At 32.8% G+C, this 14,602-nt stretch overlaps 1 protein-coding gene across 3 annotated transcripts in view; it reads right to left on the bottom strand.

Annotated features, from left to right (window-relative positions):
- The window catches only part of SOX6 (SRY (sex determining region Y)-box 6), a 424,758-nt gene that overhangs the window by 292,276 nt on the left and 117,880 nt on the right, over nucleotides 1–14,602 (bottom strand). For 2 of the 3 annotated variants that reach the window (XM_004683015.1, XM_004683014.1), the window contains exon 2: nucleotides 400–640. In XM_004683015.1, the coding sequence (XP_004683072.1) occupies nucleotides 400–636 (237 nt within the window). In that variant the 5' untranslated portion in view covers nucleotides 637–640. Of the gene's footprint in view, nucleotides 1–399; nucleotides 641–14,602 lie in introns of those variants that run through there. The other variant, XM_004683016.2, reaches the window with a different exon arrangement.

Genomic DNA, 14,602 nt, shown 5'->3' with positions numbered 1-14,602 from the left:
TATTTACCACATGACCTCATTCACACAGACATGTTTACTTAGCATAATTTTTCAATATTAATACACAGCCACATTTTATTTGATAATACCTACCTTATGTTATTACCAAGTTCACAACTTGAAATTTGGAGATTTAGAGAGTAAGAATACCCAGTCACCCCAAATTTTAAATTAAACACATTTTGATAAGTTGATAATGGACACTTCCCTTTTTTTTTTTTTTTCAGTTTCTAGGATACTAATAATATACTACTGATTGTTTTAAGATCTAAATAAACACAAATAACTCCTAATGCTGTTTACTTTGAGTTTTCGCTAAAACATCTATTATTTGTTATAAGGTTATGATATTGACAAGCATACTTAGTGACTGACAGTGCTCAGTTTTCAATAGCTCACCATTCTTTGTTGAGACGACAGAACGCTGTCCCAGTCAGCATCTTGCTGAATGGTACTGACAAGTGTTGGTAGCTCCTCAGGGTGAGGTTTGTTGTGCATTATGGGGTGCAGAGGCAGATGGGAGGCCACATGTTGATCACTGCCCTCTTCCTTTTCCCTTGAGGTTAAATCTTGGGTCATTGCTTCCTCTCCATCAGCTGCACAAGCAAATGGAGAGGTGGCTTGCTTGGAAGACATTCTTCTGTAGAGGAGGGAAATAGCATGAATTAAAAAGGCTACGTTTTTAAAATTACTTCCACCGAAGTAGCATTACAACATATAAGTTCAGTTATGCATCTTATAAAGCAACACCTATATACTCTACATTAAGCTCACCACTAAAAGAAATACCCCCTACATTTGACTAATACAGGAAAAAAAGGAAAAGTCTCCAACTTTAGAAGTGTTTGTGATTACTCTAAACCACTGAAAAGAACTCTTAGTATATCTTGTTTCACTTCTCTCATTTTCTTTCTTTGCTTTTTACTCAGAAAACCTCTTCCCAGTTATTGCTGCATATTTTCTCTTGCCAATGTACAGCTGAAATTTTCATGGAACAGGTTTTTATAATATATAGTATATGTATGCCAATTTTTTTCCCTTCTAATCCCAACCAGATTATAAATTTCTTAATGGCTAGGAATGGGCAAAAATGAATAAATTAACTAGCAAATGAATCAGTTTGGAGAATAACTTGCAAACAAAAATTTTTCTTATGTGTTACATGGGAACAAAAGACATATATGTGAGAAAATATAATTAAGAGAGTAAATAATCTATGATAAAACCCTAAACAACGCTCATCCTGAATTCCTACGTCTCATACTATGAGTTCTGGGCTTAACACTTTATAGAGCCAATTTGATTCTTTTCTAAACACCTTCAAGTTGCTTCAATGAATTGCTTTCTTAACACAGTGGGCAGTGCATCAGTCTCATAATTTAAAGTGGTTACAACTACTATAAATTAACTTTCAAGTGACAGATTGAGTGGCTGATAGTATTAGATTAAGTTTAAGACAATTTTGTAACACTTGAATTGATTGTATGAAATAAGTATACCTCTATTTTATAGTAACAATGCAAGATTCAAGGCATTTATTATGAAAATGTTAAAACTATGCAAAATATTTTAAAACTTCCAGAAATAATTACTGAACATTCATCTATGTGTTCATAAGTAAACATTAACTACATTTAATATGACAAGGTTTTCACTCTGTATTTTCAGATGTAATCAGATGTGATTATTAAATGGAAGTTCAAGGCTTTTAAAATACTTCTTTATCAACATGAATTTTTAGTAAAATGTTTAGAAATAAAACCACCAAAAGTTCTTACCCTAACAGAATAGGCAATTGAGTATATTTTTGAAAATTTTACATTGTTTTTAGTTTATAGCATCTTTAGCTCTAAAATTGCTGTGTAACGAAAGGAATAAAATCTCCACCTTAATTGCTCTTAAACATTAATTGATTTCATACCATTTTTTAAAAAATGCACAAATCAGTTAACATAGGAAACCACATGAGCATTTTTCAAATTAGCAAATCATTAACTTGCTAGTACTGTTTCTACAGACAAATAAATACTGATTAAAGGGTCTAGAAATCTGAGATTAACAGTTAAATTTACAAATCTGTCACATGCTTTCATGAATATTGCAGTGAAGGAAATATCAAGTGCAAAGAAAAATAATTAAGTTAATTCCAATTTAAACAGTAGTTTTTATGTAGCAGCCCATGTTTCACATAGGATTTAACAGCTAATGCTAAATTTCTCACAATTAATGAGGGGGCTCAGATTTAGTATCCTACAGTGAAAAAAATTAATATAAGATCAGTAATCTAATTATGCACAGTTCTAAATAAAAGTATTACAGGATTTTGAAGTGCTTTGAAACATGTTTAAATGCTGATACCTACTTATAATAATTATTGTTCAAACAATAAAAATTTCATCTGTTAGGCTTGCTACTAGAAAATAAAATGGGGGGAAGCAAGCATGGAAGAATGTCTATATTTTCTCTGCAGAGAAATAAATGATATGTTTGAAAGAGTGATATATCAAAGAATCAGAGAACTAATATACATACTGGACCAATTTCTCAGTGCTAACAAATGGACATGTGTGTAAGCACAAGTTTGTGGAAAATAAGAAGGGACATTTCTTCATATACAAGTATTTCTAGACCTAATTTCATTGGTCTCATAAATACTATGGCTTAAAAAAAAGGCAAACTATAATTTCTGCACGTTCATCAAGAGTTTACCATAAACAAGCATTTTCATAGTTCAGATGACAATACCAATAATGCAATAAATCACAATAAAAACAATAGAATCAATTTTATGCTGCTTTTTAAAATAGTTAAATATAATGGAAAGTCACAATCCAAAACTCAGTGACTAGAGCTTGCCAACAAATGTTCTCTTACTATAAAGTCAATTGGTTCCTTCTAATAGCAGTATCTGTGACTGTTGCTTTAGTATAAATTAATCATGACATAAAACCCAATATGAAAAGTCTCTTAAGAATAATTTCAACTATAAACTGCACCAATGAACAATAGTGCACCATCCTAATTAAACATAACCATGCAGCTGTAAAAATAGACCAAATCTGTCCAAAGCTATGAGTTGAGTTTAAAGGCTGGTTTGTTAGAGTGTTTTCTTAAGGAAGGCTGGGCCCTCAGTCTTAATCAGCCAATAAATTATTTCCTGCAATTACATTAAATAGAAAATTATCTTCAAATGGGGAGTGTTAATTGAAAATCAAAATTCAGAGGGAAGTTTAGAAATTACACGCTGAATACAATTAGTGAGGAAAGGCTTCACCTCTGCTTCATCAACAGTCTTCTAGTGATTCCTCCAGTGACCAGTCAAAAAAGCTACCTATTTATAACATCACACAATTTGTCTTTTATTTTGCACCTCCAAATACAAACGTGTATTAAGGTTGCAAATAAAAAAATAGGCTGCCAAAAAACAGATAATGAAATCAAACTGTTCATCCTCAGTTCACACCATCATTAGAAGACTGGAGGAATAGTAGTTAACCAAGGAAGGCGTATCTCACTTTGAAATCCCTCTAGTAAAGCAACTGACAATTTTGTTCCCAAAAAGAATACTTTTCCACCCCACATTTTATTCAAGTTCTTGTGATTACTATAGTTCCAAAATCTTTGTTCTCATAGAAAAAGAGGATTTTTGTTCTTTTAGCTAAGCCTCCCTCTACTACAGACATTTCCTTTTGATAACAAGGTGCAGCATGCTGCCGGGTTACATTGGTTTGGTTGTTTTTGGTAGTTTTTGTTTTGGATAGTGGTTTTTAAAAGGAAAGTATGCACAATTTTTTAATGCACAGTTTATTTAATAAATCTTAGATTTACTAATTATTAGATTTCACTGATTATTTTTGTACAATTATGTCACTTAAGAATCCTTCAATTTACTGATTACATCCTCATTGATTTCACTTCTTTTTTTCAGTTTTCCCTTTTATAACATTTCACTAGACCAAGTGTACTGTTTTGGAAGCTGTAAGACCCTTGACTTTTGGTAATGTTTTTACTATTACCACTACACCATGGCTAGTTTCCTTTAAATATTCATAAATCAAAGAAGCACTTGCTTTAACTTATCATGTGGGGTGTTTAATTTTATTTCAATGCTCACATCAGTAATTTTTCTATTACTAAAGTTTTCGCCCCCCAGTGTATCAGCACAGTATTTTATGTTAAGTGTCCCTATATAAAGCTAATAAGCAGAAGAATCAAAGTTCCTTGTGAAGATGGTCAATTTCTATGTGACTTTACTTTGCTTTATTTTTGCACTATTATAACTTAAAATCATTCAAATGAATTGTTTTTTTAATTTGTATTAAAAAAAATCTCCCTAGTTATACCCCCTGAAAACAGGGGTTTATAATGGAAATGCTGACACAACCCTAACTAAAGCAGCGCAAATGTTGCCGCTATAATACACAAAATCAAGTTCTATTATTCTAAACTATCCTCGCTCATGGGATTTTTCTTTACTGTGCTCCCAGCCAAACTGCTGAAGCATGAAAAATTTAAATGCAATCAAATGCGCCCAATTCTACTTTACTAGAACAAGTGTCTACAGTGGTACAATCTTAAAAGGAGATGCAACAGATTTGTTTGGTGTTTTTTTTAACTGTTTATTTATAATACAGTGCATTGGAGATAAAATAAAAGAGGAAATTACACTCACATGGTACCAGTGTATTGACTACACAGAGTACATTATAATCAGAGAGAAAAACTACATTGTCAACTTATCACATTGGTTAAACAAGATGGTTTTCTGGGGCATAGCTATTATCAAGTAAAACCTCCAAAGAGAATTACATATACTTAGGATACATAAAACTAAATTCCCATCATGTGCTCCCTGAGTTTGAAATGTCTCTGCCCAGCAGATCAAGGGAAGTCCCAGAATGTCAGGTCACTGGAACGAATTTCATGGTTTAGGACTTTGTGGAAAGATACTGTAAGAGGTAATGACTCTAGAAAGATAGTTCTTTTACTCCAAATATAAATCTCAGTTCAAAATATGCATGTTTAGCCATTAAAAGCCTCATCATCTAGTAAAATTTATTTATTTCCTTTAAAAAAATCAAATTTAGCTGATCAAACTTTATAAAATGTTGAGGCTATATGACACATCTATATAGTGTAGGTCCCCTTTCTCAAAAATCATATTTTCTATTATTTTAAACATTTCTCATCTGTTGTTGCTATTTTTTTAAAACAGTTTTTGTATATATTTAAAAGTTAGGACTATTTAAAAACTTTCTGAGACTCTAAACCATAGCAACTAGAAATTACTTTTTCACTATTTCCTGGAAAAAAATCCATCTCAAAACTATCATTTAGGGCTTACATAGCTGTCCAAAGGGTCACTAAATTTATGAGAATATTTTTAACCTGATTTTTTTAATTGTTTTTATTACTTCTAAGCTTATTATCAAGTGGCATTTACTGCTAAGGTGTTTTATATTTATTCAAAAGAAGCCCTGCTTTTAATATAAAGCAACATTTTGATAATTGGTTTATTTAAAGACAAAAATTAAAAATTCAGACCAACATTCACTTTTATTTTTTGCAATTCTGCTCCAGGCTACCAAGGTAGGTTTATTTCAGTCAGATAATTCATTGTTAATTTAATGCTGCAATTGATCTTATACTGAGAAATAAACAACTAATTTTCCAAAAATATAACACAGTGCCTCACATTTTAAGTAGCATGAGTAACAGATATGTTCAGCTGCCAAAATGCACAATACCCAGGAACCCCTACAAAGAATGCCAGTTCACCTAGCCTAGGACAAAGAATGATTTAAAAACCTCTTCCTGTACTGCTAATTCCCATGTTTAAGGATTGGAGCAGGGATGTGAGCCAGGTGTGTGTGGTGGGGCAGGTGGAGGAAGAGGGCATGGGAATGGACCCTATTTCCAGAAATTAATATTTCCCTCCTTCATTTGGGTAAAGCTAGAGGGTTATTACTGAGTCTTTGTACTGTTTTATCAAGCACTACCTCTTCTTCCCTTCTCTAACCCTAAGTTTCCCTAGGCTTCTTCCAGGTTTTTCTCCCATATGTTTAACAAGTAACTGAGAAAATTCTGTGGAAAAGAAGGCCACTGCTTTTAGAACTATCTTGAAAATTTAGAACTCTTGTTTAAGTCTGTAGAGGTTCTTTCACAACATATATGGTATGATATACTGAAAATATACTGAAATATATTAATATAAAAGAAAATTTACTGATTTGAGTTAGCAATCAAAACAACAAAATGAGTCAAATAGATAAGCTTGAACACTTGAAGTATCTCTAAGAAAGGACTAAAATTAATGAATTTTTACTTAACTAAAACTTCTAATTTTTCATATCAAAGCACAATATACTGTTTCTAAAGACCTTCTAAGGTTCTTACAAAACAGAGACTACCTGGAACAGATTCCTCTCAAGTCATCAAAGTTTGTGTTTCTAGCGTTTATATTTAGCCGACAATATTGCTGTCACTTTATATAGCTTAAGACTGTTCTTTGGACTAGAGCTCATATGTCTTGGAATGCTTTGACTCATGAATTGTTTCTCCTGATAATGTTACATCACGTAACCACCTCTGTCTAATTGGTTAGTATCTGCTGGAAGAGGCAGGCAACCAACCTAACTATTGGCTTCTGCCTGACTTCCTATGGGAAACCTTTAATTGTTACATGTGTCCCTGAGTATCCAGTTTCTCTCTAGAATCAAACAATTTGATTTCATGTAACCTCCATCTATACATTTTGCTTGATAAAGATAAGAATTAATTTTTTAGTTTATTTACTAGTAACAAATTAGAATCTTTGCTTTCACAGTCAAGGCACATATTATAAAAATAAAACCAGTCTCTTAACAATAAGAACAAAGCCAAACAATGTCTAATATAAATATACACCAAAAGGATATACTTCAAGTCCAATGAATTTGTAGTTTAACTGAGAGACCTCTATGTGACTTGAGCAAAAAACTGCCTAAAATAATGGAATGACTTTATTTATATATGTTCACTTTGAATCTTCTCTTCATAAAACTAAAATCAAAAATTTTAGTGTAAATACCAAAAGTGTCTTTGTCGGCATGAAACCAGTTCACTAATGTAGAAACCCAATTACAGAATATCCTATAAGTATTGGTAAAATGATAAATTAGAGCAGCAGCATCTATAGAAAAGGGATAGAAATTTGTCCCTGTATATTTTTCCATTCCTACTTCTGTTTTCACTCATTAGTATTGCTCCAAAAAAGGAAATGAAAGCTGACACTATGTACATTATTTTAAAAAATGAAGATTCACACATGGTGACAATAAATAAAACTATGTAAAGAAACTAATCTCTGATGTTCTGTTTTAGCTAAATAAAGCAACTCAGCAATTCCTCTCTTTTATGTAATGAAGTAGGTATAAATTTCTGATTCTTATCAAATGAGAGGGAGAGGGGGGAGGAGAGAGGAAGGCATAAGGAGGGAAAAGAGGAGTGGCAAAGAGAAAGGGGAGGAGAGAAACATCGGTGGCTTTGCAGTTCATTTTCAGTTTGTCTACTTAATGAAAACCTCATTGTACAACCCTGAAAACCATTTCCAGCAGGCAAAGTATTTCTGATTCAGCAGAGGTTACACAAGCATCAAAGCAGTTAAATATAGGTGCCAAGCCGCATTGCCAGGAGCTCTTAGTACTGTGAGTTAGTGTTACCTGACAGCTTAGTGAATATAAAATTACTTGTTTCTCCAATTGAAGACAATCAAATTGTCACCTTCCATTGTAATAAAGCACAACTAGTGATCAGCAAAGTGCAAACATAATTACCATGAAGAAAACAAAAAATCACATTTAAATCTCTCTACAGAGTAAACACATCTATCTGGCATTCTCCAAAAAGGAGAGCATTTTAACACTGAAAGCTATGATGCAATCTTTTTGTTATTTAACAATAAAATTCATTAATCTACTTTAAATTGAAGTGAAAAACAACAAAAGGAGTTAATTCATAAAAAGTAAATACAAATACCAGTAAAACACTACAACTTTCTAGACAAAATACAAAGCCTACAAGTTATACCATTGCCATTTGGATGAGTATTGCTAAGTGTATTTGTCAGCATGTCCATTATAAAAACCACATTTTGAGGAAAAGTAAAAAATAAATATATAAATAAAAACCATACTTTCAGAAATTTCTTTGTAACCTAAAAATCTTTCTGATAGTTAAAAAAGAGAGAATCCAAGCTCAAAAACCTTTGCCTTAACTTTCCCTTGAAAGAAAAAAGTTATCCTTTATTTTTAATCTTCTAAAGTGGTATATATTTTTAACATTGAAAATACACCCCACAAAATTAGATGTCTGTCCAAATTTAGAAAAATAACCAAACATAGGGTATATGTCCACAACTATTATTGAGACACTCAGCATCTGAAATTCTTGTCCAAATTTGGTGACCAGATAGGATCACTCTCAAAGTGATTTCAGTAACCCAAAGCTGGGTTAGTATAAAAGGTTAGCATTAAAGATGTGAAAAGCTGACATAATCCTCCCGTACCCTAAGTATTCTTAAAGTATAAATATAGGTGTTGCTTCAAAATTTAAAATATCCACTTTACATCATTCCTTCTAATATAGCAAAAAACTATCCCACTCTCAATACACTCCTAACACAGAAGATTTCCTCTTTCAATAATGTGCCTTTTTTTAGTCAGAAAAAGTACGCCATATGCTAATATCTGATATTCCATTTTTGTCTGACAATTCTGGTCTATATAATATTTATAATGCTCTCACACAAAAATGGATCAGTTGAGTGAAAAGAGGAAGCAACACCAGAGTGAAAGTGAATTAAAGACTATCAACAATATATTCAAACAGTTAGAATCAGACATATCACTCCATAAAATCTTTCATCTGAATCTGAAATGACCAGTCTTATATGACATTCCAAGTTACTAGAGAAGGGTGGAGAAAAGGGTAAGATAAAAACCCTGTAAAGGGAATTTGGTGGTTATACCAGAAGCAGAATGATGACAGAAACAAGAAGTAAAAGTACAATCTCAAATTGCAAGTTTTATTGCAACTGGACATAAATTTCATAGCATTAACAGAAATATGAAAGTGAGAAATAAGACCACTTTAGGAAAAGATCTTTCCTTGACCTTTCAAGTAACATAATTAAGTTTGTTTCCAAAGGACTCTACTTAAAATCTTAACACAGTGAAAGCCTCCCAGTAAAGGTGAAACAATCTGTGTTTTTTGAACTTCAACTTAATACATACCTAAAAATATACTGCTATAAAATATCCTCATAATATAGTAATAAAAGAAAGTATCTTCAAGAGAAAGAAAAGGAAATTTGTTGTTAGAGCAAATCTTCCAGACCCAGGAAGATAAATGCTTGCATAGATTTTATAAATGGAAGAAAAATAGAAAGCATTAAAAGATTCATTTTATAAAAGAAAAATAAAAGAAGTTTATTCTGTATGTTTCCGGAGGACTGGGATCAGGTCTGTGTTGTTCATTAGTGGATCCCTAGTGTCCTACACAGTGCACAACACATTGCTGAAAGTCATACTGGAAAGAGAGAATGAGGGAAAGTCGAAGAAAGATGAGCGCATAACTTTCTTTTAATAATCACACAAAAAAACTTCACCTAAATGTTAATATCAGTAACCTAAACATTCTTTCTCTCTACTCTTTTCACTAAACATTTCATTCCTTAATATATAAATCATATGATTTTTATATCTATATCCCCAACTTAGTTCTCTCTCATCTCCCTGGAACACAGTAGTCCTCAAACGACTGCTGGTTATCACTCTACTATGTCATAGTCAACACATTTAAAAGAGGCATCATGAATTTTCACACCCTTATTCATTCACACTAAGAAGGGTAGTATTCTCTGAATGAACTTAAAATATTAACACTATCTCCATCCTCTTTTTTTATCCTTGTTCCCATTTGTCAGACAGTCACTAAACTCAATCAACTTTTCCTTGAAACTATTTCTCCTGCCCCTACATTCTTACCATACTCACCTTTTGTAGGGCTTTATTAACTTCATGCCTGGATTCTTACAACACATTCCAAGCCGGTTTCCCTAATTTTAATATCTCATCCTTCAGAGCAATTTTACTACTACTCTCCTAACCAAACCTCCCTCTTGATCAAAAAACATCAGTGACTCTCTCTCATGACAGAAAAAAAAGTTAAAACTCTTCACTGTCATTCAATGTCCTCCAATCATCTCCAGCCAATCTTTCTAAAGTTATCTTCTAGTAATCTACATTTAATCTTCTACTCTAACTAGATAGATATAGTCAGACTTCATTTATTAATGACTTTGCTCCTTTTTTATTTTTTTTAAGATTTATTTATTTATGCATATGAATTGGGGTACAGGCCAGAGGTGCAGGGACAGTGAAAGGGATCACCAGAGATAGAGTGGGGAGCAGAACAGGCAGATCAACAAAATACACTGCTGAGGGAAGCAGTGGGCAAGAAAAAAAGAGGTCTGCCACATCATGTAGATCGCCTTGGGGGATGGGGATTAAACTCACACTGAAGTGGCTGTAGCTAGCTTACAGTGCTGCATCCTAACCCACTGTGCCACCAGGGAGGGCTGCTTCCTCCACCCTTTCTTATCATTTGGAAAACTATTCCACATAATTAACAGTTACCTCTCTGCTACTCACTTTTAATATGTGCTCTGAAACTTATTTTATATCACTCATTTAACACAATGCTACCTTACATATCTTTTTTTAAATGTAAAAATCATAATGCTCCAATAAATAATTCCAAATCAGATTACAAACTTTTCAAGGGTAGAACAAAACCCGAGGCTCTCTATATTCTCACAGTTTCTAGTGCTATGTTTTACAAAAAGGAAATAAAAATAATTCCCCAATAATTTAACATTATTAAGTCATTAGGCAAATACAAATTTAAGATTACATATATATATATATATATATATATATATATAGATATAGATATAGATATTGTTGAACTAAATTCTCTAGGTAGCTGCAAAATAACTTGGTTTCCCTGAGCTGTGTCCTCTTCCCAGACCCCCAATTAAGTTCATTTCATATTTTTAAAATTCTACATAGTCTATGTCAAAAACAACCTATTTTGAGGAACTCTCCTGCACTGCTGGTGGGAATGCAAACTAGTACAACTACTATGGAAAACTGTTTGGAGGTTCCTCAAACTGCTAAACATGGAGCTTCCCTATGACCCAGCAATCCCACTCCTAGGTATCTACCCAAAAGACACAAAAACACTGATTGAAATAGATACCTGAACCCCCATGTTTATTGCTGCTTTATTTACAATTGGAAAAACATGGAAGCAGCCCAAATGCCCAAAGTAGATGACTGGATTAAAAAGATGTGGTACATATATACAATGGAATATTACTCAGCAATCAAAAAGAGAAACACATGTCTTTCGCTGCAACTTGGATGGAGCTGGAAAAGATCATGCTTAGTGAGATAAGCCAGAAAGAGAAAGAAAAATACCGGATGGTTTCACTCATAGCAGGAGTATAACGGACCAGGACAGAAAATAACAAAAATAATGAACAGCCATATACCAGAGACATTTTGTGGGGGTGGAGTGGGGAATGGGATCAAAAACGGGGGGGGGGAGGGAAGTGCACGGGATTATGGTGATGGCACACGGGTGACTTGGTGATGGGAAGCCCACGGGAACTACAATTGAGATGGAAAAAAAAATGTACAAAACGATGTAAAAATAAACTGTTATAAAAAAATAAAAATAAAAAAACAACCTATTTTGTTAGAAACTTTAGAAAGATAAATAGAAAGGTAAATGGGTAGATATGGATGGATGGAGGACAGATGGACAACAGACGGACAATTATCAGAGAAAGAAAGAGTGAAAATATAAAAAGAGTACTCATTAGATAATTAAAGTACCAGTGACTGTGCTGAGCACTACTACATGTATTATCTCATTTGGGTCTCAGGGCAACTCTAGGAGTTTGATAATGACATCCTTGGGTTACAGATAAAGAAACCAAAGCACAAAAATGCCCATTTTAAAAAATATTAAAATTTGCCTGAGGTCATCTCTGGTAGTACTGAAGGCAGAATTTAGACTCAAGTAGTGTAGCTCCAGGGCAAATGCAATTAAAATTAAATTAAGGAAATTTGTAACTTTTCAATTACCACCTGAATTTTTCTTTACTAATTTGTATACTTCTCATAGGATTTTATTTTTAATATTCCAGTTAAATATTCAATAATATCACATTTCAAAATAATTCATTGCAAGATATTCATTTTAATACAAATTTAGTCAAATAATTTGCTATCTATATTTTTTCCTCCTTTCCACTACGAAGATTAGCAATATTACTAGTCAACAAACATAAAGAAGAAGGAAAGAGAGACAGAGAGAGAAGGGAAGAAAGCAGGTAGCTATCCATCAATCCTTTGACTCTAATCAATTTGACAACAAAACTGGATACTAGTACAGAAGGTTTAGAGGTTCACATTAGTTTTTTACAATAATTTTTTTCAACAAATATTTGTTGGTTCTTAACTCTGTGTTCTCCATAGTATGATTTTTATATTTAGCCAAGATAATCATCACTTAACTATATTGTTATGTAGAAAATCAGACAAAATAAGGATGTGACTGCCCATTTATTTCAAAGTACAGGCAATCAAAGTCCATGGTAACTATTCAGATCGAATTTCTACCTTCCAGCCCCAACCCAAGAAGCTATATTAGGAACATGAGATAAAATTGCATTCCTTCACTGCAAAAGTAGGTGTTGAGGACACTCTTGAGGAACTTGAGCAGTATGTATATAGCACACCACCTGTTTAGAGTTCATCTCAGGAAATGCAGGGTAATTTAGATATCCTCCAAAAATCTGACTACCACAGTATTCCATACAAAAAAAGTCTCGCACATGGGGCATATATATTTTTATGTATTGTAATTGTGAAAACTAAAGAAAGGTTTGCACCATCAACTCAAATTAACATTTTTATAGTCATTAAATTATCTGATTTCACAAATAACCAAGGTGCTACTAGCTTGTACTTCCCTACATCACCTTACCTACATCACCTTCTGCCTTCCTTACAGCTATTTGCTTTAAGTTGCTCACCTGCATTTGAACATATAATCATAAACAGCTCCAGGAGAACATAAGAATCCAATTGTTTCCATGGATCCATGCACAGAATTGTTTAGTTATCAATATAAAAGACAAATATGAGTACCCAGTATCTTGCATAGTAAAGAATTCTTTACCAATTATTTTATGGCCTTGTCTTAAGAAACAGCGTTTTACTAGTTTTCCTACATTTTTTGGAGTTTATAATGAAAAATAACCCTGCTTTATTTATCCATTTCCTTTTTTTTTGTCTTCACAGATAATCACCACATCAAAAATTTCTAAACACTGAGTAAGAAAGTCCCTTAAAACTATTATTATGACTAATCTACTAAATATATGCTTATTTCTTCAAAAGTTTGCATGCATGTTGCTTAGAACTAGAAAAGCACAACCAGTATTAACATAATTGATTACCAGGAGAAAAAGTGTGGTATAGTGGAAACATGTAGGGATTTAAATCCCAGAACACTCATTTACTAGATCTATGAAATTGTTAAGTTACTTCACTCCGAGGTTCCATGCCCATATTTCTAAAATTAGCAACAATACATCTTATTTGAAGAGTTGGTGTAAAGATTAATTAAAATATATGCAATTATTTACTATGTAGTAGGTATTTGAACAATGCTAGCTTCCTTTAAATAATATTTCATAGAAAAACAAAACTGTTTTAAAAAGTGATCATTAATTTTACAGACCACAAGAAATAAAAGTTCCAAGGAAGAGTTTTCTAGTAGCAATACACCTGCATCCCAATTCTGAACGCAGATCACAAGAAATAAAAGTTCCAAGGGAGAGTTTCCTAGTAGTGATATACCTGCATTCCAATTCTGAATGCATCAGTGACTAGGGTGGTTAGCAAAAATGCTAAAGTGTATAAGCTACTACTTTTTCCCATAGAGGGTAGTGATGAAAGGGAACTTCACTTTACATAGAAGAGACCATTGCATACAGCTGCTTCTGAAAAATATATTCCTAAGAATAATAGAGTAGTATAGGCTCTGATTAATCATTCAGACCTGCTGCTATCAACCTCTTTCCTTATTTGCAACTTGAACAGTCCAAGAATTTGAAGACTGTACCCATTTTTTTTTGCACAATTTTTAGACAGAAGCAACATTAATTTGATAATAAATAAAAAGCTTAAGCTATTATACCCTATGAAATGCACCAATACATTTCAAAGCTTTTATTATTTGTTGTCTGATTCAAAACCACAATTGCCCTGGCGGATTAGTAATCCTTGCTCCCCAAACTTTAAATGTTTAAAAATGTTATTTGTTAACCACTTTTTATTTCTAGCTCAGGTCTAAAATCAAGTTCCTACTAGTGTGCTACTCCAGCACATCCTCATGGACTGAGAAAGCAACTCACCTTAAAGTCACTCACCACATTTTATTGTACTTTAGAGAAATCAACAATAAGAATTAGAGATATGCTAGC

The sequence above is a fragment of the Condylura cristata genome, unplaced genomic scaffold, assembly GCF_000260355.1.
Source record: "Condylura cristata isolate star-nosed mole 26May11 unplaced genomic scaffold, ConCri1.0 scaffold00015, whole genome shotgun sequence".
NCBI lineage: Eukaryota > Metazoa > Chordata > Mammalia > Eulipotyphla > Talpidae > Condylura > Condylura cristata.
This window is presented reverse-complemented; position numbering and strand designations above follow the sequence as displayed.